The sequence below is a fragment of the Mucor mucedo genome (assembly GCF_025094135.1).
Source record: "Mucor mucedo strain NRRL 3635 chromosome Unknown EV154scaffold_6, whole genome shotgun sequence".
NCBI lineage: Eukaryota > Fungi > Mucoromycota > Mucoromycetes > Mucorales > Mucoraceae > Mucor > Mucor mucedo.
Genome location: NW_026252290.1, coordinates 137,252 through 159,674, shown reverse-complemented (window position 1 = coordinate 159,674; position 22,423 = coordinate 137,252). Strand labels below are relative to the sequence as shown.

The following is a 22,423-nucleotide window of genomic DNA, read 5'->3' as shown; positions in this document are numbered from 1 at the left end:
GTTTTTGACGCTCAATCGATAGGGTGGACTGCAAATAGCAGCGTTTACACTGTAAAGGGTTGTGATCAGACTGGCCTGCTAGTCTTGAATAAGATTGTGGTAAGTCATATAATTTCTCTGCAAAAGTGGCTCTAAAAGAGACGTAGAAAAATTCAAAAGGACGTAGGTGTAAACACTGTCTTTGGCTGGACAACGCGAAATCAATTGCGCGATTCTAAAAATACGGTTGTAAAATATATGGTAGTCTAGACATTTCCGATTTGGAGCAGCTTGTTAGGTAAAATATAATATAAGATAAAACAACGAAGTAGAAACAACGTTCTAATATTTAGAACTAGTGATAATGAGTGCTTACAAAACATGATCGTAGATACATCACCCTTCAACAATAAAGTAACAATATATGAATGCCAAAAAACCGCTGGATGAACAGCAAACTCAATGAGGGCATTTGAGTGCAGGAACAGGCCTCTGCAACGTTTAAAAAAATTTAAAAGAAAAAAAAATTAAATCAGTCTGATGAATGACTTAAATGTCAAGACTTCGACTAAGCTGATCCAGCTTTGGTTTTTAGTGGAAGATGGTGGAGAAAATTCTGTTTCTATTTGAGCTGCGTCGCTTTGCTGTAAAGTTTCGACTCTCGAAAAATAAATGGCGCCAAAAGAAGAGATACAACCAACGATGCTAACGCTCACGCCTTTTGGAGTGTTTACTCTCGCCGAGCTGTACCAAGCTTGTACCAATGCTAGTTATCCCTTTTTGACCAGGCACAACTCCTTACTAAACCCAACTTTATCAACAAAGACACAGTTTTTACTAAAATTGACACCTGCGGTTTTCCACTGAGATACAATGATGAAACGAAGCTCGATAGTTCTTGGATCATCGCGTTTCATAGTATACTTTGTTTCTTGGTTTGATGTAATACAGCATTTATCTGCAGTATGTTTATAGAGATATTTCAAGGCCGATAAACTTTTCGCACAACTTTTTACCGTGCCTCTCTAAGAACAAGAGGAGGGTTGGCATCAAGCAACTCGATCTGAAAAGCGGTGTGCTCGGGATACAATGTCTTTCGCATCTTCTTTGAATTTTTAAGGCACTGCCAGGAATTATTGGTTCATTTCCGGCATTGAATCCGTCTAAGAACTTATATGTGCTACATTGAGGATTGCCCCCATTGTTTGGCAGCCTTAGGTACTGTGAAGCCCTCTTCTTGAAATCGTCTTAATTTTAAGTTAAATATTGTACTCGAATCTACTGCTCATCAATGACGTAAATATTTAGGGGAAATACTTTATTTACAAACAGGTTTGTCTCAAACTTTGAAATAGCCTGGCTTTTTGTCTTGGCTGGTTGCATTTCTTATTTTATTTTATTTTTAGCGCTCCCAATAATAAAGAAAATGATATCGCAACGCATTTTTTTTTTTCCAGGAAATTGTCACTACAGTAAAGCGTAGTCTCATTAGATTTACAGCAACAACTTTATTTAAATGGTTTAATTAATTTTCTTTATTTGATAAACAGAAATCACATTTATGCAATGCATAGTATGATTTCCCATTAAAAATCTTTTTGGGGAGTCTAATAAATGCATTTTTTTTTTTTTTTTTTTAATTTATTTGTCAAGTGAATGAGTGAGTAAGTGTGTGTGTGTATGTATATGTAAATGGGATTTTTTTTTTTTTAGAAATAATCATTGATAACAGCAGTAATAGCGACTTGCTCTTCAACAGCAACGAATTCTACGAGAGCCTTTTTAAAGCCTGTGCCTTGAAGTTGGGTCAAGATGGGGTGAGCGATTTCACGCAGCTTTGATTTCTCATCGGAGCCCAAACTTTCGCTCGATATCACCTTGATGGCAAATGCCAGCCCACGTGCTTGATCTGAAAGTATTTCACGCATCGTGTCTCCGTTTTCCAAGGCCTCTAAAAGACAGGCTCTCGCCTTCAGATCTAAGTCTTGGTTGATTAATTTTAAAAGGATTTGCGTACCCAATTTATGCGTAGCAATTTGGGTCAGATGAGGTGCGAGACGAGCTGCTAAAAGCGAATATCGGTTCTCGATTTGAGAAGATTCTATAAACCAAGAAATTAATAGAGCTCCGTTTGCATGAATTGAAAGAGAAACCGAGTTTTGTAATAAGGCTGCAGCAATAAAGAGCTAATGGAGGGGAAAGGGAGTCGTTAGTTACAAATAAAGGGGGGCGTGTGTAGTTCAGTTATTTGGTAAAATGACGTACTTGTTGTGCAGAAGTAATTAATGTTCCTTCTAAAATACCACGCATGGCCCTTGCTCCAAATCTACCTTGAGCAATATGTACAAATTTTTCTACAATGGCATTCATGATGAACTGTGTATCACCATGCATTCTTAAACAACATTGGACTACGTAGTTGCCAAACTGATCCAATAGTAAAGGTGGTATAAAGGGTTGAATATGAGTACATACAATTTGAATTTGATGAGGTAATTTTAAAGAGTCAATGATCTTTTGTGCTGCCCATGTACCGTTTTTATGAACTCCCATAGCTGCTAAATGTGGTGCAACCGACTTTAGCATCATTGTCTTCATATCTTCAGAACACTTCTCGAACAATCTTTGTACAACTGTGTTTCCGATATAATCTACCCATTTAATGAATTAAAGAGATGTTTAGTTGCTCATTCCTGCTTCCTTTTTTTTTTTATATACAAAAACTCTTACCGCTACATATCTCTGCTAATTCGTCCATACAATCGAGCGCAATGGAATCAGACTCGGCAATATCGGTAGTAGCATCTAATCTCTTTCTGATATCTCTCAAATTAGCAGCGTCATGTCTTCTATGAACTCCATATTCTGGCACGGGAGGAATAGACTCAAAATAAGAAGAGGACTGGAGTGATTTTACCAGTTCAATTGTATTTTCTGGCGCTCCTAACTGTTTCATAATGGTCCACAATTCCATATTAATGTGTGTCTCATCGTTTAATGCCTGCTTGGACGTTGCCTTGTTTAAGAGTGGTACTTTGGCGAAACCGATCCTGACACCCCAAAGGTCCTGTACTCTTGTGTCATTCTGTAAAAGTGCATCACGCGCATCTGAGGCACTTTCAACTGTATCATAATTGATAAATGCACAATTCTTGTGTGATAAAACTCGGATAGATTCAATAGCTCCAAATAACGAAAACACTCGTTCTAGAGTAGCTTGCGTTGTATTGGCAGGCATATTTCCCAGCCCTTAATCGAAAAAAAAGAAAGTTAGACAAACCATATATGAAAATCATAAAAGTACTTACAAAGAGCTCTGGTAGGTTGTGAGACAACGGGTATCTCAATAGGAGTTGTAACAGTCAATGTCTCAGCTCTGCCGTATCCAATACGCACAATACAGGTACCAATACGACCTCCGTGATTACTCAAGACATCATCCTTTGCATGTACGGCATCTTCCAAGTGATAGAAATTAATAAATGCACATTCCTTTTCCATTAATAGCCTAACACTTTCAATAGGGCCATAAGTAGAAAATAATCGAGTCAGACCATCCACTGTGATGGATGCATCAATATTGCCAATCCACAATGAACGTGAAGTGACCGAATTTTGCTGTTGTTGTTGATTATTTGAGTTATTAATTACAGGTGGTACGAAGCTATTTCTGTTGTTGTTATTCTAAGTACAGGGTGAGTTAGATGGGACAGTAAAATGATGTAAAAGTTTTCTTTACCTCAGTGAGTGAAATATTATCGATGGATATCATATTTGCTAACAGTTCAGAATCTCCTAAAGATAACGAGGTATCATATTCTTCATCGTGAAGGGTACCGAGTTGCATTTTCCATAAAGAAGACAACCCAGGAGGAGTTAATCGTGTATAATCCATGCGACCCATACTTGAAGCTCTTGGTCGATTCCCAACCGACGGTTGATTATCTAAGGATGGAGGAGGAGTATGAAAAGAGTTATTGATTCGGGACCTTGAGTCTGGTGGTTGCTGCTGATACATGACAGTGTTATTCACTGAATAAGATCGACTTCTTGCATTGATTCTAGGTTTATCGTCATTTTCTTCATCCAATCCAATAGATCTTAGCGTGCGGGCAATCGAGAAATCATCATCACCTTGTAACAGCTGTTCAGTGGAAGGAGAGATAGGCTCTTGCCCCCAAGTGTTATACATGGTTGACATTTGTAAATTAGCAGGTGCTGGAAGTGTTAATGAACCGGAACGATGTCTGTTATTTAAAAAAGCAGTTTGTGGTATAATGGTCGGTTGTTCCATGTAGGCTAAAGATGGCATAGTACCAGCTCGAGAACGACGTACTTGCTGATTACCGCTTAAATAAGAAGATGACTTTTGTGGTAAATAATTATTATCTAATATACTGTCAAGATAGCTGTATCCCTCATTAGAATCTGTTTCTTCTAAAACTACATCTAAATCTCTAAAATAATATACACACTTTGAGTCCTTATTCTTCGACCCCGTTTTCTTTTTTTATTATTTATCTTTACCTTGACGAAGAAGGGAAAGCGCTAGAAGAATGTCGGTCTTTAGTAGTGTTGTGTTGCATAAAGAGAAAAAGAGAGGAGAAGACGATATTTGGGATAGATGTTGTATATATATATATATATATTTATATAGAAAAGAGATGAAGAAAGTGGGAAAAAATAAATAAATAAAAAAATAAAAAAGAGGGAGGATGAAAAGGGGTTGTTTATGTCTACATCTAAACTTTATTTTATTATTTATAAGTGTATATTCCCTTTCCGCTCTTCTTGCCCATCCATCCGGCATCAACGTATTTCTGAAGTAAAACGCTGGGACGGTACTTGGAATCACCGGTGTTCTCATGAAGCACCTTCATAATAGCAAGACAAGTATCTAAACCAATAAAATCGGCTAACGTCAAAGGTCCCATTGGCATATTGGTACCTAATTTCATCGTAGTATCAATATCTTCGGCAGAAGCAGCGCCCTAATTAAAAAAAAAAAAAAAAAATCAGTAACAGAAATAGCATGATATATAAATTGTGATTTTTTTACGCATTCTAAAAGCATGACTGCTTCATTGATATAGGGCATCAAAAGTCGATTAGCGACAAACCCAGGGATATCTTGAACAACAGTGGTTGTCTTTCCCATAGCAGCCGCTAAATCACGGGTCTCTTGAAGCACATCAGCACTTGTAGCTAATCCAGGAATAATCTCTACTAACTTCATGACTGGAACAGGGTTCATAAAATGCATACCAATCACTTGTTCGGCTCTCTTGGTAACAGCAGCAATCTTGGTGATACTGATGGAGCTGGTGTTGGTGGCCAAAATACTGGAAGGTTTGCAAATAGCATCCAAATCACGGAAAATGGCAGACTTGATGTTCAAATTTTCAGAGGCTGCTTCAATAACAAAATCAACATCGCTTAAACCAGACATAGAATTGGTGGTAGATACTAATTCTCTAGTCAATTTAGCATGCTCTGCCGTGATTTTGTTTTTGGCGACGTCCTTTTGTAAAAGCTTGTCTACACATAACGTTGTTAAAAGGTTTTATCTTTGTTTTGTCATGGTTTCTTTTTACCCATGAAGACCATTCCCTTGTCAGTTTGAGCTTGGCTGACATCCATCAAGACAACAGGAAGACGAGTGACATTAGCTGCAACATACGCAATGCCAAGACCCATTTGACCTGAACCGATTACGCCAACACGTTTAACATTGCCTACCTAAAATAAGTTTAGTTATTCTGTGCACATGAAACTTTTTATCATTCACTTACAGCTGAGGACATACCCCTAACCTGCCCCTAAAAATTTTGTTCTATTAATACATCATTCCTTGTCTTTTTTTTTTTTTTTTTTTATCAAGTGCTTTACCTTGAGACTACTTAAAACTTTAATGGTGTTCATTATTTGGTAACGAGAAATAATAGGAAAATAAAAAAAGGCCTAAAACTTCAGCCTTTTCTTTCTTTTTTTTTGAACGACAATGACAGTTCTCACGTGCTCGTGGGAATTACTGCTCTTGATCCCAACTTCACATATTCTACGAATAGACTTCCTTCTCCCGTAACACCAAAAACACATGTCGTTTAATTGACATAATTTTTTTTTAAAAAAAGGAATCGACATTACATGGCTGGATGCATTTTAGATGCATACGCATGCGCTACGTACTTTTTGTCTGGGATATCGTGTAGTGCGGATGTCGAAATGGGTCGACAACAAAAAGCGCAAATAAAATCCAACTCGATCGACCGTGCGTTAATTGCTGTAGCCAATAGATCAATAGGATAGTCAGACAAAGGGAACGCTTAGACCAGGTCTTAAAATCGAGAATTAATATTTAAAGAATACATTTTTTGAGGCTACGTAGACTTCTTTTAAAACCAAAATAAGCCCGCGTTTTCATAGTTTTTATATCTTGTAAATCATCCGTCTTTATTTCCACGACATAGCCGAGCTGGTACCGCGTAATAAACCAATGATCAAATGGTCAAATGAGTCTGTTGCTTGTATAGCAATCAAATGAGACTTATATTGCTCAAGCCAGGTTGGAATTAGCAATGTAACATGTTGTAAGCAAGTTTTATGGCAATTAACCAGAGACAAAGGGTGGCATCACAATTAATACATACGGTACCGGACCAAAAGTGTTTCAAGCAACTACCAAGAATGGGCTTGCAACATAAAAGGCAGTTATTTTCCCAAGCTGGCTGGAAATGAAAGAGCAATTTACGTACTAGCATATAAATCATCAAATAGCTCTTTTAATAACAGCCATAAAATTAATCTTGAGGCTCATTTAGCATTATGAAGGATATTTTACCAAATTTTGAGATAATCATGTTTCGAGAAAAGAGTAAGCTGGTATGAGTACAGCTTACACTATTAAACCCTTCCCTTAATATGAAAAAAAGAAAAGTCTCTTGGCAAGAACGATTTGCATCCCTTGGGGCTATTCTAGAGATTGATTTTGAAAGGATACTACGTGTCATACTACCATTGATACTTTGGTAATTCAATGGACCATCTAACGTATACGTTAATTTACCCTAAGGAAAAAGAGATGAGAGAAATCGTTTATCATTTCAGCAATATGTGCGATGATTGCATTACTTGATTACTCATTTAGTAGAAGATTATGGGAACTAGTACTGTGTCTGTTATAATACCTGAAGTATAATATAACTCAAGACAGATCAAATAGTAATCGTATTCGATTTATTTAGGCGGCAAATACGACAACATACGCATGCAATAGGACACCTATCTGTGCCCTTCAATATGATGATAAATCTTCTAATAATAGGTTTTCCTCTTGATTTAGCCGTATGGGTACGGGTACGGGTACGGGTACAGGTACGGGTACGGTTTACAAAAAATAAATATTTAAAGCTCAACTTTTTACATTTTTGTCTTAAAAGGCGGGGCTGACAAGCCTGGGGGAAACTCCGGTGTTAAATAGAAGTGTGATTGGACAATATTATCCAATAAAACTCTGATTTAACACCGGTCTTTAAAATCTAACTTCAGATTTTCTAGTTTTTGCCATTTCTGAGAGAAGAGAGAAAAAAGCTTTTTTCTTCTTTGTAGTGCTTAACATATATCTCTATGACAAACGACAAAAGTAAAGCTGGTTCAACTGGAAGATTTTTAGCTACCAGAGACTTTGACCCTAAACAGCAGTCTATTAGAAATTCCTTCAACCTTCTTCGCGCCAAGGCTAATCCGCAACCCACTTCGTCAGATTCAGGTACATTACCACCTGCTGTCGAAGAACAAGTAACAGTAATAAATCTCGGCATGAAGTTATTCCTGAACTAATGTTTTTGTTTTAATTTAGGCCGAGGATTTAAATACGAATACTGAAGCTGCTGTTGATCGTATAAATATTGAAGAAACTGAACAGGACATTTTACTCGACGACCATGTTGATTCAGTTGAAACAGAGGAAGTCGAAGAAAACGAGGTTGAAGACCTCATAACCGACATTCTTCCTCGAGGAAAGTTATTTGGCATCTTGCTTTGAAAAGATTCAAGCCAGATTATCTGCTGAAGAGTATCCCTCTGAATACGAAAGAGGGACTTTCTGGATCGAGCCGATGATGTGTTACTTCATCCATAAAAACAATAAGAAGATCGAAGATATTTACCAACCTCGAGTTTTTTTATGGATTCCTCATCTTTTGATTGACGAAAAGCTTGCAGGTCTTTGCTGCCCTACTTGTGATTTAAAGATCGAAACAAAAGGATACAACAAGCTACCTCACGCTAGAAGAATTGTTGATCTCCAAAGGTAAAAAAAAAAACAATATAAATAATTTATCAATAATTTATCAATAAAGTGATCAATCTAATATGTTCTTATAGCTGCTTTTATCTTATGTCAATAAGATACCGTTGTCTTTCTCCCAGATGTGGGAAAACCTTCAATGGTCATAGTGATTCGATTATAAGCCAACTTCCTTCAAATTTCAGAAAAAGAAATGGTGTTGCTAGATACTTCTCTCGATCTTCCCACTGATCGCATGAGCAAAGCAGTCGCTAGTCGTCGTCAAGTCATAGACTCAATAGTATCATCAATCTTTAATGTTGAAGCTGGAATTTATCGCGTAGACGAGACTGAATGGGCTAATGGTACGCGTTCTGATTTGGTCTTAACTCCTGATGTAATTGATAATGAACAACGCCCTCTCATTGTTGAATTTCAAAAGACTGTTGATAGAAAATTTATAAAGAGAGCAATGAGCTATTGCCTTCAAGCTAGTATTCGATATGATATTGACCCTGTAATTCTGATAGTATGTACTGGTACAATAACTGAATCACTTAAAGAAAAATTTCAAAAAAACAAACGCTTACCGTTTTGTGTTACGATCCCCTGCGATCTTTGGGCTGCCGAGTGCTTAATTCTTAGCAAGGAAACTATTGAAGGATATATAAACGTAGAAGAATCACTCCATCCCTTGGTTGCTTTTGGAATGTTTTTAACTTACCAAGCAAGCACAATCACCCTATTACCAAGAAGTGAGGATCCAACTCTCGTTTTATTGTATGAGATTGCAGAAAAATCTTTCCAAAAAATGTACTATAAAGACATTTCGCTCTTAGAAGAGCTTAAAAATATGTGTGACACCCAACTTCATGACTACAAAAATATGATGACTACTCTTCAAAACAAGGTACAACCGCTTGATACAATTCTAACGAGTAGTATCCATTTAACCCAAGGCGGGAAACAAAGTATCACCAGAAAGGCTGACTCATCATTAAAACTATTATGTTCTATTGCCAATTACACTTGACAAACAAGTATGCATCTTTTACAGTAACCGTTGCATGATCTGATAAATAAGTGTCTCGTAATACTAAAGATTTATTAGAATACTCATGCTCCCGATCCACTGATATGGGACAACGTTATCCGGAAACCATCAGTCAACAAATACAAGAAAAAATTACACAAGTTAACCAAAAGAAGCGAATTTATGATGATATGATAGCTGATGAAAACATACTTACAACTATACCTATTACCGCTCCATCAAGAGATATGCATAAAGAAGCAATGGAGTTTGTTAATAAATTCAAAAATGAAAGAGCTGAAAATGGAAAAAGAATGGACTGGAAATCATGCCTTTCTCAAGGATTGAAGGAGGGATTGTTATTTGGATATAAAAGCTCAGAAAGTCTTCGAGCCCAATTCTCCAAATATAAAAATAAGAAAAGCAGTACTTGAATAAAAATATCTATTTTTTAAAAATTTGTCTCTACATGTGGTATTGGACAAAATATTACAATAGAAAAGTAATAAGATAAAAGTATATCTTTATTCGAGGTAAAAATAGACTGCTGCTATGAAATAATTGATCCTTTTTATATTGCACAACTCTCCTGAGTTCCGATTCTGTTCTTTGCTATTACTAGCAAGGTACCAAGTAAGTGCCACTAGAGGATCAAAATATTGTTCATCTTCGACGAAATTATTTTTAAAAATGAAAAAGCACTTTTCAGCCCACTAAATATCACGTAGCTGTTGCCATTGAGGATTATCTAGATTGGTTGATAAAAGATTCTTTACAGACAATGAGATCTTATCGGTGCAAAGAAGAGCAAGAATTGGCTCTATATTATATATATGATTTACTTGTAGGCAAAAATCAATCGATCTTTTCATCGACTCTTCAGTAACATCCCTTTCAATCCCCAAGATAATTGCAAATTATTCAACCTGAGCTGATGACTGAGGCAAATAGAGAACGTGGTAGGATTCTCTACTCAGAATTTCTGTCTTTGCATGTGTATATCGATTGCTATTCTCACCTAATACTGATTTAGTTACAAGATCAATTACTCGAGGATCCAGAAGAAGATCTATCACTGAAATACAATAATAAATAAGGTTTTTGTTAGCATTTAAGTGACTTTACTTACTAATATTGTACTGTTTTGATTTCTGACGATGAGTTGTTCTATTGCAAATTAAACAAATTGATTCACTTTAACCGTTGTGGAATTACCGCGTGGCGTAGTTACAGTTAAGGTGTTGGGAGCATTACGGGTGGGTACAGGTACGGGTATGGGTAAACACAGTCATGGGTACGGGTACGTGTAAGGGTATACTCATTTAATAATAATTAATAAATTTATCTCTCTTTTGTTCATTTCGTCTTATTCCATCCGTCTTATTTTTGAATAAAAATTATAAGGGATGCTGCCCTCTGCATGTATTTTTATGAGGGACACACGAACGAGAGTATCCAAAAATGCAAAGAACGTATTGAAAAGTGGGGCAATGTCGAGATGTGCTACAATACCTCCCCAAAGGAAGCAATTGTTGTTTTGAAACAACAAATTCTTGGTGATCGCTATACATTCAGAAGAAGTCGGAAAAAGAAAGAGATTTGAATTACGTACGTTGAGTACGTTAAAAAGAATGACTTACTTTTGATTTTCAACCTTTTAATTTTCTTTAAAAAACAGATGCACAACTAAAGCATTTTTTAAATGAAGCGTTTTGCTATGAAGACCCTAATAATTCCAAGGTCTACAAAATTAAATCCGTTGCAACCAAGGTGTCGTATTTGAGATGATACAAACACTTGATAGTCTTCTCTCTTAAACAGAGATTATAATCAGTACAAATATGATTAATTGTATTGATGACGTTCATCTCGAGATCGTTCAGTACACACTATATAAAGCATCCGCAATAATTACAAAGAAGCTATCCCGGTCAATTAAGATCCTTCTTCGCTTTTTATCAAATTAATAAAGATCCTTTATTTGTGTCTCATCGACTTTATAAGACTTTATTTAAAATTAGCCAGTGAATACCGCTTTTGCCACACAATTTGTTAAGCTTACCATGTTTCCACGACCATAAATGATCGGTTTTACTGCACTACAGCTTCACAGTATTCGCAATACACCTTTACAAAATTCTAAATGGTCTTTTCATTTGTTTAATTATTGCCAGGTTATGTTTATATTATGGTATGTGAGACCCCACGAGTTCTTTCTCTGTATTTTGGGAGTTAGCCTAGTGACAATTTCCAATGGTTTGGAGTAAACTAGAAGATGATCACTTTGTATTTGGCGCCCAATTAATCCGCATTATTTTAAGCCTTTGTTTCTCGACATTATTACCCTTTGATCAGACTCTCACTTACCCACATTGTCTTACATAAAAGCATAAAGCTTGAAACGTAACCCAAATTCGCACTATCACATACCACTTTCCATTAGATTCTAGTCATACAGTGATATTAAAGAACAATTCATTACTAAGATTCCAGGTAATACTTAAGTGAGCCAGAAATTACACTGAACATGAAGCCTAACAAATAGGTAAAAAGTGATCCAAAAATACACTGTACATGAGCTTAAAAAGTAGGTAATACGTGATCCAAAATGAGCCTGTTGATTTCCAACTCAACAACATTTACTGCATTGATCTCCATGCAAGCCAAGAGCTTTTGTCTAATAAGTAAGCAACTAAAAAAACAAAAGACTTTCTTTATTGCTATCTCTTTTTTTTTCCCTTTCTCTCTTTCTTCATCGACCTCTTCCTCTACACCTGTCGCTGCTTTCTTTCTACTTTTTAGCTCGACGGCATCAGATTTTCTTTTCCCAAAAAGTATTTAAATAGTAATCGTCAAGTGCCTTTAAAATAAGGTGTAGTCGGTAAGTTCTCTCATAAAAAAATATGAAAAGCAAAGTTCTGTAAAACCTTATACTCCTCTTTTGAAAAACGTTCAGCTAATGACTTTAACTGGCGGTTTTTGGAGCGAACTTGGCTTCAGCTTGAGGTTTGAAAGCATTGAAAGAAAAGTTTCTGGGACGGATTTGCGCGAAAGGCTATTTATTGCCTTTTTAAACGCGCTTTCCCCGTCGCTTCTTGAAGGAAAGTTGTACTATTCATAAAAACAAGCAATCTGAGGTTGTTGTAATTTTGAATTATATGTTGACGGCAAGTCAAACTGCATTTAGGCATTGTTGAGGCTATAAAAACAAAGTGAACAAGCAAACAAAAAAATGCTTTTCAAGATCCAATGAAAGTCACACGTCGTGATGCGTGATGTACAATCAGGGTGAATCTTCAACTAAAATTATTATTATTATTTTTCATTTTCATTAATATTAAAAACCAAATCGTTGCTCAAGGGGTCGGGAACACTCAATGAGGCGACTTGAAAAAAAAACCTAACCGTCGACTGCGACCTGGTGTGGGGATCGGTCACATAGCAGATTGAATGCTGTCATCAGAGAATGATTTTTTTTACAGAAGAAAAAAAAATATTCAACCTGGAAATGAGCCCTTTTTATACCTTTATGTTTCCCCCTTCAAAAAAATTTTTTGGCTAAGAAATCACAAGACCCTTTCGTGACGGGGACTTTTTGATTCATGCAAAATTATTTCATGTGATAGTAACAAAAAAAAGTCACTGTGGCTGTTGTATGCTACGTTTATGAGATAAGCTGTGTGTCTCTGCCCGTGACCAAAACAGTATTCTGGGTGAACAGGTGTATAGGACAAAAAAATAATGGGGGTGGGGTCATATCGTGCCTTGTTTTTCTTAAAAAAACGACTTGACCGATGATCAGCATGAAAATAAACTAGAGTCAGTCAGCTACTAGGAAATGAACCTTGAACTGAAATCCCTTTGCCGTACAGCATGTAAAGAAAAGCATCCGCGATAATTTTGAGAAAGTAGCAAAGTGATTATGCCAGAGCCATTTAGTCAAAGTCATTCTAACTTTTGCTGTGTGTAACAAAGAAGGATGCAAGATCATCTACTACCTAATCTGGCATGAGAATTAAAAAAAAAAATCTTGGAATATTGATGACTGCGGATAGAAACCTGACGGGAATAATAAGGGTCCATGTTGACTACCCAGCACGTCAATTGACCAAGCAGAAATCATAATTAAACTGTGAAAGTGGATGGTGTTACACTGTGCGTCTTTTTTTTTTCTATTTATTTTTTGTGCTATTTCATTTAATAGGGTGCACATCTGAATAGACATTAACTTCTATGTGCTGTCTGTCATACTTACGGATGTAATTAATATTGTATGTATGCATAAATATCTCGAGCAGCTTATCTTGATTACCATATCTAAACTAAAGTTATATATATATATTTAAAAAAAAAAACGTCAGGTCCACATCTTTAGCTCGACATTAGCTTTTAATATGTAGACATATATTAATTCTAACGAGCATAGAGGTAATGTGCTACATGCTTTTTTTTTTACTGGAGAATATTTAATGTGGTAAATACAAGAATTTGGAATTAAAAATGTACACATAAATGCAAGCTATGTAATTGTACTGGTGTAATCAGTTGTTGATTCTGCATTGGAATTTCATAGACTAAGACTCAGGCCACTCAGAATGTTATCTGTCTATTTCATGCACATTTGAACAGGAACCAAAAAAAGTCACGTGGTCCTAAAAAAAAAGTGACGTGTATGTAAATGTAAGTGGGTGTTGCGCGCCTAATTCTTTTTTTTTTTTTTTTTTTTTTTTGGAGCACATAACAAACAAATTGAAAAAATAGATGATTCCTCGGTTACCTCCCTTAATATTAGCTTTATTAGGAGGCGCATCTATCTATGGTATCAAATATGCACTTGACCGGTTTGAACCTAAAGCGATTGGACCTGGTAAAGATTTCGAACGGCTAATGTACCGACGCAATGTCAAACGAGTGGGAGTGGCAGCAGGTATAGCTAGTCTAGCGTATGCTGGATACACAGGTTAGTTATTCAAAAGAAAGAAGAGTATAAGCGGAGAGATTGAACTGAATTGACAGTGTATGGACATATGAACAAAAAGGAGGAAGAGTTTTATGAAGATCAATATTCTGTGCGAGAGAAACAATTTGTAATGGATAAGGCACAATTGGATGCTGAACGTAAAGAAAAAGAGAGTCAAAGGCAACAAGAATTGGAACAAGAAGTCGTTGCTATGAATGAAATTCTTAAAAAGAAACCTTCTGAGATTATAACACAATAAAAAAAATGTGTAACTTTTTTTTTTTTGTACCTTTTTGATAAACCGAAGAAAAAAAATCATCACTTGGTTTCAATCACCATAAAAAAAAAAAAAAATACGGGGCAAGTGTGTGTAAAGCGCGGAAATGTTGTAAACACCCGTTCGGGAAAACCATCGATCGGAGTGATGAGAACATAATTTTTTTTTTTTTTCTTTCTTACTTTCTTTTCTTCTTCTTTCCCTCTTTCTTTCAAAATATAAACTATGCAAGGTTGGTTGGCATCTTTTTGCTTCTCTTAAATTAAAATGATTTCTAAATACAATAGGGAAAAAGGTGTTGAACAATTACCTCACAAGTATGTTACCTTTTCTATTTTATTATTTATAAACTATTACTCATTTTTTTTTTTGCAACAGTTCATTCAAACTCGTCATTCGACAACAACCTGTACATTCACGCATGTGTGGCATTGGCGAAAGAGGTAACCCATAGCAACCTATTCTACATCACTCACTAACTCAATACAGTCGACAGAAGACCCATCGATCCACCTCCAGTTGTCCAAATAAAAATGAATGCCAGTAACGACGATAGGTAAAATACATAACCACCTTTTATATTTAGTGGACAAAAAAAAAAACTTATTTTTTTTTTTTTTTTGACAGATTATCGACCCTGTCGTCTTATTTATTCCTGATTGCAGTATTGGTGCCTGCAGATGGCAAAGAAGACGAAGAGCAGTTAAACATACTCTTACATAGTAAATTAACAGTGGGCCGTACAGTCTCATCCTTGTATATCCTTCGAGACCTGGATGGTTCTGATGGCGCCTTCTTTGTTTTCTCTGACATATCCGTCAGAGCAGAAGGAAACTATCGTCTAAGAATGTGTTTATTCAACATCAAAGAGACAACTGTCAATTATAACCTGTCCGTCTTGACAGACCCATTTACTGTCTATTCTGCGAAAACTGTAAGTTTTTTTTTTTTTTTTTTTTTTTCATCTCTCCCTTTTTTGTTATTATTTATATTAAATTTAATCTTTTATTTATTCCAGTTTCCTGGCATGTATCGTTCATGTCCGTTAGTACAAAATTTTGCTAAACAAGGTCTGAAAATTAGAATTCGAAAGGAATCAGGCCCAAGGCCATCGAGATATACCCAAACAAAGAGGAAAAGCCTAATAAAGCCGTCCACTACATCGGAGGAAGACGAAGAATTCGATGACACACAACACCCATCTGCATTTAAAAGAGTCATGACCGCTCCAGGTAACACTTATTTGTTTGTTTTTATTATTATTTTATTCCTTCTAAAATATCCTGGATATAGAAGAGACTTCACCCACAATATCCAATAAACGTCGATTGAGCTTGTCCTATTTATTAGACCTACCAGAAGAAAATATTAAATCAGTCGATACCTGTCAATTAGCCCCCATCAATGCATCTATGTCTCCTTCATCGTCACCTCTACACCAGTCATCCACAACAACAGATTTACCGCCAATACAACAACATTTCATGTATATGCCCCAACCCTCGCCCAGTACTACTAAAATAAAATATTTATAACAAAACCCAGACTTCTGGTTTTGGGTATGCTAATTTGCCAATACATCCCAAAAAAGATAAATACATCCCTGCTAAAAAAAATAATCGCATCTCATCGTTATCTTGTAAAAAACTTCGATTCCGATCCAAAATTAAGTGCTCCTAAATGTAATATTAAAAAAAAAAGATGCATGTTTTCAAAGAGACCTATCTATCAATAAAAATGGTTGATTTACTAAATCTGAGAGATGCAGAAATTATTTATATACATATATACAAATGTACATGTGTGCAAAAAAAAAAAAAGCCCCATCATCGGTATTATGTAACAAACAAAGAGGACATCTCCGATTTGGTTACATGCTTCCCTTTATTTAAACTTCTCGCCCCTTACAATGTGTCCGACTTTTTTTCATCTGTTTAACTTTTTTTTTTGTCTCATGTGAAGCATTTAGCTTGATCCGTGACACGCACATGTATATTCATATGGAAATGTAGGCTTGTTTTATTTATATGATCAGCATAATAATAACAAAGCCTCATTTAGAATGTCAAGACCACTTTAAAGGAGCTCCTTTCTTCTTTTTCCGCATTCGTATTCTGTTTCAAAGCATAAAAAGGAGTTCTTACTCCCTTCTCCATCATCTGTAAGCGCACACATGCATGTATTTGTATGTGTGTGGGACTTCCTTGGTTCGTTTTTAATTGTCAATTGTCATATCGAAAAAAAAAAAAAAAAAAATTCGTTGGTCACAATTTACCAAACTCCTGGATGAGGTATCATCACCATGGAAACGGGTGTGAAAAAAAAAATTAAGTACTGTTTCCACACCCAATGTTCGTTTCTCCTCAGTGAATTAAATTTATTATAGGTCTTCCGGCCAATGTTCATTCAATTGATTAAGTCGTCTTGTTGTACGATTCTATTTTCTTGACAGGGATCCTGTTCACCGGATCTTTATTGTACTCCGTAACACATTTCCGAAATTGCGCAACTACAGACAACAACATTTTTCAACTTCTGCTGGGAAAAAAAAGTTGCCTCCTTCGATTTTTGTCTGAGCACAGGCTGTAGTTCATTCTGTCATATTGGGGGCAATACTTTTTTTTTTTTTTTTTTTTTTTTTTACATGTCCTTCATGGGGTACTTCAATTTTGTTGTAGGACCAACATTTCGCCTAGAAATTTTGACAAGCCTCCTTGCTACTAGAGGTTTAAACAAGAAGAGATATCAGTATATAATTGTGCCTAAACAGAAAGGCGGAATGAAATAAGCTTTGTTACTGAGCATTTATGTTTTTTCTCTCATTGAAAAAAAGAGTATTATGGTAAGTAACATTCAATCTTAGGGGCCCCTTTATTTGTCTAGAGTGGGGGATGAACTTTCATTTGAACCTCTTTTAAACGATGTGGGTGAAGGTAATAAATATTATCGTGCTGGCATTGATACCGACGCCGTTAATTGTAACGCACTTGTTCAAAGCACGATATTCTTATCATTTATTAGTTCTTTGGTCACAAAAGAGTTACACGCCGAATTCAGTTGCTATTATTTAAAAGGCATTAGAAAAATTTAAAATAGGAGATTTACGACGGTACACTTCTTAAAAGAAGTTTAGCAAGGATTTGAGTCTAAAACTGATGGTACGATTGTCAATTTATGGCAGGCTTTAAACGTACATCATTTAAAACATAATTGTTTAAAAATCGTACAAGATTTTCCCAGTGATAGAGGTTTATATATATATATATAAACAATTTCTTTCAAAACATCTAAAACTTCCAGTCCTTTTGCGTGGTTCTTTTCTAAATATTTTTTTATTATATACAGTGTTCAATTCTTTATCGCCTTTAAAATACAACATCAGTGTGAGGCTATTATATTTAAATAACCGTGTATATTTTCACCAGAAATTATCCTTGTAGTCTTGAGCACCCTAGATGATCGACAGATTGAGTGTTCAAAAATTGCCATCAGAATGGAAATTGATACACCATAGGCCATATTAAAACGCCACTTCGAGACTTTAAAGTCACTTTGCTTGATATGCCATCTTTTTGTATGGACTATCACAACAGGCTGTTAGTGCTTATATCGTTCGAGATTGTCTCCCTTCAAGACAGGTCATTATAAGTGTACGAGAACTGTTCCAGTCCATCCATAGGCTAAATTTTCAAGAGTGTAAGATAACACGGAACATTTACGTCATGCATATTTTTTTTTAAAAAAAAAAAAAAAAAAAAAAAAAAAGATCCGGCCACACTCAAGGCTAATCAGCCTTCCCGGGGGCATTTTTTCTATCCGACGTGACAACTTTTAAGCCAATTATATGACATAGTTCTTTATTACATAAGCATACGTATTAAATATAAATCATAAGTGTATAATAATAGTTGATAAACGCATAATTGCTGATAAGCGGAATATTTCATAGTTTGTTAAAATGTAATATAAAGAGGATCATGGTAGCTTGTAAATAATATGTATCTGCCGCCGTCTTGAGTAGTAAAGTTGGTATATATATTATCAATGAAGGTCCCATTGTTTGTCGTCGATTGCATATCATATGACATAGCCGAACGGAGAACATATTTATTGAGAAGTTGAATAAATTTGGTTCTTTTAGTTGATTCGATGTTAAAATTGATATTAAAATCACCACCAATTATTATTTTGTCGTTCCCAGTAATATCCAATTCTATAATAGGGAGAGCTTCATCTATTATTTTTCTTCATTTCTGAACTTAACGGTTTTCCTTTGCTTCTCTTTTCGTAATCTACGACGTTCTCGTTTTTCTTCTGCCGTTAATAGTGTTCGCTTTCTTTTTGACCTACGCTTGTTTTCTCTGTCTTCTAGTTCCGCACTTGTTAATCGTGGTCTACCCATTGAGATTAATCGATTAAAAAAAAAGTAAAAGGATTTTAATTTGCTTGGGAATCTCATTTCAGTGCTGTCAATGCAATTTAAACTCCGGAGTAAATTGAAAAAAAAGTGAGACGCGAAACGTCACAAAAAAAAGAAAAACAATAAAGGAGGTTTACAGTGCTATTGCCCTATACCACTTTTTTTTTTGTGTTCGAAACTCCCCTCCCTACAGCAAATTTTTTTTCCAACTCCGGAGTTTTTTTACAAAAAAGTGAGACACGAAATTTATTGGAGGAGAAAACCTTAAGGCCATTTTTTAAAAAATGCCCTAAAAAAAAAAAAAAACTCTTTGAACATCACGGCTTAATCCATATTTCCGGATTATATCACACCCAATCGCAAGTGTCAGTGTAAATGTATTCAAGCAATTTCAAGAGAGAATAGATTCATAGCACCCATCTTACAGCATTAAACAATAGCCGGTCATTTATTTCAGTTTATTAATGACACGTTGGAAATTATAACTTGATCAGTTTTATGTAAAAGGGGGTGGGGGGAAGGAGTCGCAGTACTTTATTCGATGATGACAATGCAGGGTACTTTTTCTTCTTTTTACGTTCTTTAAAGAACATAGAATAATGACACTTGTTGCATCCTAGTTGACTGACAAAAGCCCCTTTTGTTGGGTCGTCAATTATGGGATTTTATGTACATGTTCACCTTACGATAAAGGGAGCTCGGTCTAACTTATTTTATTGACTCATAACACCACCAAATGCTTTAAAATATCACAGCAATTGTTCCTTTGTATTAAATGGATGTGTTGAGTTTATTTACATAAAAAAAGTATATATATTAAGTAGTAATGAGGGTAAATAGAAAAGGAGAAAGGAGGGGGGTGATGAAGGGATAATTGTAATATAATGTCTAAACGGTTTGCTTCTTTTCGGAATCATCATCATAACCCACTTCGATATCTTGTTTGGGATCAGAGACACCATAGCGTACATCTTTAAAGAAGAGAGATAAGATTAAACCAATGGAGGCTACTGCGATGGGGAGAATAAAGACTTTGTGTAAAGCATCGGAATAAGCTTGAATAACCGGTGTTTGAAGTTCAAGAGGCATAGTACGAATAAATAAGAAATTCTTGAGTGAACCATAACTATTGGCTTGTGTTAAGACATCAAGGGGGAGTTTAGCAAATTCTTCCTTCAAGATGGAACCGTACATAGTTTGATAAATAGCAATACCGATAGCAGAAGCCAACATCATGAAGAAGTTATTACAACTGGTAGCAATAGCCAAATCCTTCTTTTCAACAGCGGATTGTACAGTTAAAATAGCATTTTGTTGAGAAAGACCAAAGGAGAAACCACAAAAGGCAAGATAACCTGCTTGTTGACCCCAACTACTCTTTACATTGACAGTATAAAACAAACCGTAACCAAGTAAATTACATGCTGCACCAATGATCAAGTAAATCTTGACACGAGGTAAAGAACGGACTAAGAAACCGCCACCGAGAGAACCAGCAATAAGACACACCATGAAGGGAATCAAACGAAGACCAGACTCGGTACTACTGGCACCAAATACAGCTTGGTATAAAACAGGGCCGAAATACAAGGTACCCACAAAGGTAAGACCCAAACAGAACATGTAAGCATATACAATGACAACGGCTGGGTTGAGCAAGACACTGGCAGGTAAAAGAGGATCGGTGGCAACATAACCTTCAACATAGATTAAAGCAATCAATGAAACACCAGCTGCAACAAAGGGACCCACACAATGCGCACTGCCCCAGCCATAGGTGGTACCCCAATTAAGAGCCAAGAGTAAACACACAATAAAACTTGAAGAAAAGAGAGTACCGAGCCAATCTACACGCTTTATCTTGGAGACAAATGAAGTCTTTTCAGTGTCCTTGGGGTCGTGTAAGAAGAAGACCATAATAATGAATGAAATAGCAGCAAGAATCACATTAAGCCAGAAATCCCAATGCCATGAAGCATGATCAACAAAGGCACCACCTAATAAAATTAAAGTTAGTAAAGCATGTTTATGGTGGCGGGGGGAGGTACATACCTAAAAGAGGACCAGCAACACTGGCAATACCATATACAACAGCAAGTAAAGATTGGAAACGAGGACGAAGATGAATAGGTGCAACGTCAGTGACAATAATAAAAGTCATGGACATGACACCACCACCACCAAAACCTTGGATAGCACGACCTGCAATCAACATATTGATATTGATTGATAAAGCATTGATCAAGGAACCGATAAAGAAAAGAACGATACCAAACATGAATACAGATTTTCTATTTTTTTACATGTTAGTTCAGATGATGTGAATAAATTTTCTTTTTCAGTGAGTTACCTTCCAAAAATATCAGAAAACTTTTTTGTAAAAAAAAAAAAAAAAAAAAATGGTTAGTAACACATTATGTATACAGAAAATATGATTTTGTAAAACTTACTCGGCCAGATAAAGGTTGGAATGCGTTCAAGGCAACAAGATAAGCAGTAGCAATCCAAGTTTGTGATTCAAGGCCGTTTAAATCGGTAGCGATGATACTCATGGCGGGAGCCACGACGGTAGAATTTAACGACATCATGAACATGGCAAAGACAACACCCACCATCAGGACGGAGAAATTGATCAATTCCCGCTTAGTTTTGAACTCCAATTTTTGAATGGGTTGTTCAGTTGCTTCTAAAGTAGCCACATTGTCTTCTTGTGAACCGTTGGTGGTAGAAGAGGTTCTTCCTTGATATAATTCCTCTCTTGATTTACTAGTTTCAATCACATGATGTGTTGATTCTATCGTTTCCTGGTACTTTTCTTGACCAGTGATTGTCGACATTTTTTCTATGTTATGTTTTTTTTTGTATAAAGTGTGTGTGTGTGAATTAATAATACAGAAAAAAAAAAGAGAGAGATCAAAATAAAATCATCCATTTTTATATTGTTAAACCCAAATGGTGATACGGTTACACCGGATCAAGTAACCACCGTTGAACGATACGAAATCATTGGTGGAGTAATCGGCTGTTTTTAAAAGCATCTGCCAAACTCGCGGTGTAAACATTCAACCGCCAATCAAATCTCTAAAGACATATCATCCACTCACACACACGAGTCCCCCGATGAAATAAAGAAGGTTTCTTTTTTTTTTTTTAAAGGAAAAATTGATTTCCTCGAATGATCCCGGCTAGGAATAAGACCGTAAATGTATATATTACGTGTCTATTGCTGACTCTACCCCCATAGATCCCCGGCGTCCCGAGAACCCCATTTATATAATTTTACTGTTTGTAGTCGTATTTCTTCTCTTTTCAGGACAATATCTAATTTTTTTCTTTCTTCCTTTGGGCGGAAAAACATTAATCCCTAATAGATGGTACCACACAAAACGACTATTAATATTGATTTTGCTATGAACCCCCCTTGATCTGGAAAAGAGGAGCTTCAAAACTATAGTAGTAAATTAAAT

At 35.9% G+C, this 22,423-nt stretch overlaps 9 protein-coding genes across 9 annotated transcripts; 5 read left to right on the top strand and 4 right to left on the bottom strand.

Annotated features, from left to right (window-relative positions):
- Positions 1-506: 506 nt before the first annotated feature.
- EV154DRAFT_476601 (uncharacterized protein) lies at positions 507-1,081 on the bottom strand (the record flags this gene model as incomplete). Its single annotated transcript, XM_051598046.1, has 3 exons — positions 507-745; positions 782-975; positions 996-1,081. The coding sequence occupies 3 exons, from the start codon at positions 1,079-1,081 to the stop codon at positions 507-509; spliced, it is 519 nt and encodes a 172-aa protein (XP_051462648.1).
- A 498-nt stretch (positions 1,082-1,579) lies between these two features.
- On the bottom strand, positions 1,580-4,707 carry EV154DRAFT_492758 (armadillo-type protein). Its single transcript, XM_051599714.1, has 6 exons — positions 4,507-4,707; positions 3,719-4,436; positions 3,288-3,663; positions 2,710-3,228; positions 2,245-2,630; positions 1,580-2,165 (listed from the first exon to the last, which is right to left on the bottom strand). The coding sequence occupies exons 1-6, from the start codon at positions 4,563-4,565 to the stop codon at positions 1,689-1,691; spliced, it is 2,535 nt and encodes an 844-aa protein (XP_051462647.1). The 5' UTR covers positions 4,566-4,707; the 3' UTR covers positions 1,580-1,688.
- On the bottom strand, positions 4,708-5,918 carry EV154DRAFT_492756 (3-hydroxyacyl-CoA dehydrogenase). The gene is made up of 5 exons (XM_051599713.1): positions 5,869-5,918; positions 5,772-5,798; positions 5,574-5,718; positions 5,039-5,517; positions 4,708-4,970 (listed from the first exon to the last, which is right to left on the bottom strand). Exons 1-5 carry the CDS (start codon positions 5,899-5,901, stop codon positions 4,737-4,739), a joined length of 918 nt encoding a protein of 305 aa, XP_051462646.1. The 5' UTR covers positions 5,902-5,918; the 3' UTR covers positions 4,708-4,736.
- Positions 5,919-7,468: 1,550 nt separating this feature from the next.
- On the top strand, positions 7,469-8,460 carry EV154DRAFT_492751 (uncharacterized protein). Its single transcript, XM_051599712.1, has 5 exons — positions 7,469-7,782; positions 7,838-7,963; positions 7,998-8,156; positions 8,196-8,294; positions 8,365-8,460. The coding sequence occupies exons 1-4, from the start codon at positions 7,606-7,608 to the stop codon at positions 8,292-8,294; spliced, it is 561 nt and encodes a 186-aa protein (XP_051462645.1). The 5' UTR covers positions 7,469-7,605; the 3' UTR covers positions 8,365-8,460.
- A 59-nt stretch (positions 8,461-8,519) lies between these two features.
- EV154DRAFT_492748 (uncharacterized protein) lies at positions 8,520-9,426 on the top strand (the record flags this gene model as incomplete). The annotated part of the gene is made up of 2 exons (XM_051599711.1): positions 8,520-9,306; positions 9,378-9,426. One exon carries the CDS (start codon positions 8,523-8,525, stop codon positions 9,297-9,299), a length of 777 nt encoding a protein of 258 aa, XP_051462644.1. The 3' UTR covers positions 9,300-9,306; positions 9,378-9,426.
- EV154DRAFT_492746 (uncharacterized protein) lies at positions 9,285-9,757 on the top strand. The gene has a single exon (XM_051599710.1). It carries the CDS (start codon positions 9,404-9,406, stop codon positions 9,731-9,733), a length of 330 nt encoding a protein of 109 aa, XP_051462643.1. The 5' UTR covers positions 9,285-9,403; the 3' UTR covers positions 9,734-9,757.
- Positions 9,758-14,002: 4,245 nt separating this feature from the next.
- EV154DRAFT_492738 (uncharacterized protein) lies at positions 14,003-14,621 on the top strand. Its single transcript, XM_051599709.1, has 2 exons — positions 14,003-14,259; positions 14,316-14,621. Exons 1-2 carry the CDS (start codon positions 14,061-14,063, stop codon positions 14,516-14,518), a joined length of 402 nt encoding a protein of 133 aa, XP_051462642.1. The 5' UTR covers positions 14,003-14,060; the 3' UTR covers positions 14,519-14,621.
- Positions 14,622-14,828: 207 nt separating this feature from the next.
- Positions 14,829-16,296, top strand: EV154DRAFT_492734 (velvet factor-domain-containing protein). Its single transcript, XM_051599708.1, has 5 exons — positions 14,829-14,853; positions 14,915-14,979; positions 15,026-15,092; positions 15,164-15,470; positions 15,555-16,296. Exons 2-5 carry the CDS (start codon positions 14,958-14,960, stop codon positions 15,855-15,857), a joined length of 699 nt encoding a protein of 232 aa, XP_051462641.1. The 5' UTR covers positions 14,829-14,853; positions 14,915-14,957; the 3' UTR covers positions 15,858-16,296.
- A 3,548-nt stretch (positions 16,297-19,844) lies between these two features.
- EV154DRAFT_535765 (major facilitator superfamily domain-containing protein) lies at positions 19,845-21,550 on the bottom strand (the record flags this gene model as incomplete). Its single annotated transcript, XM_051604091.1, has 4 exons — positions 19,845-20,953; positions 21,009-21,247; positions 21,307-21,326; positions 21,407-21,550. 4 exons carry the CDS (start codon positions 21,548-21,550, stop codon positions 19,845-19,847), a joined length of 1,512 nt encoding a protein of 503 aa, XP_051462640.1.
- Positions 21,551-22,423: the final 873 nt, after the last annotated feature.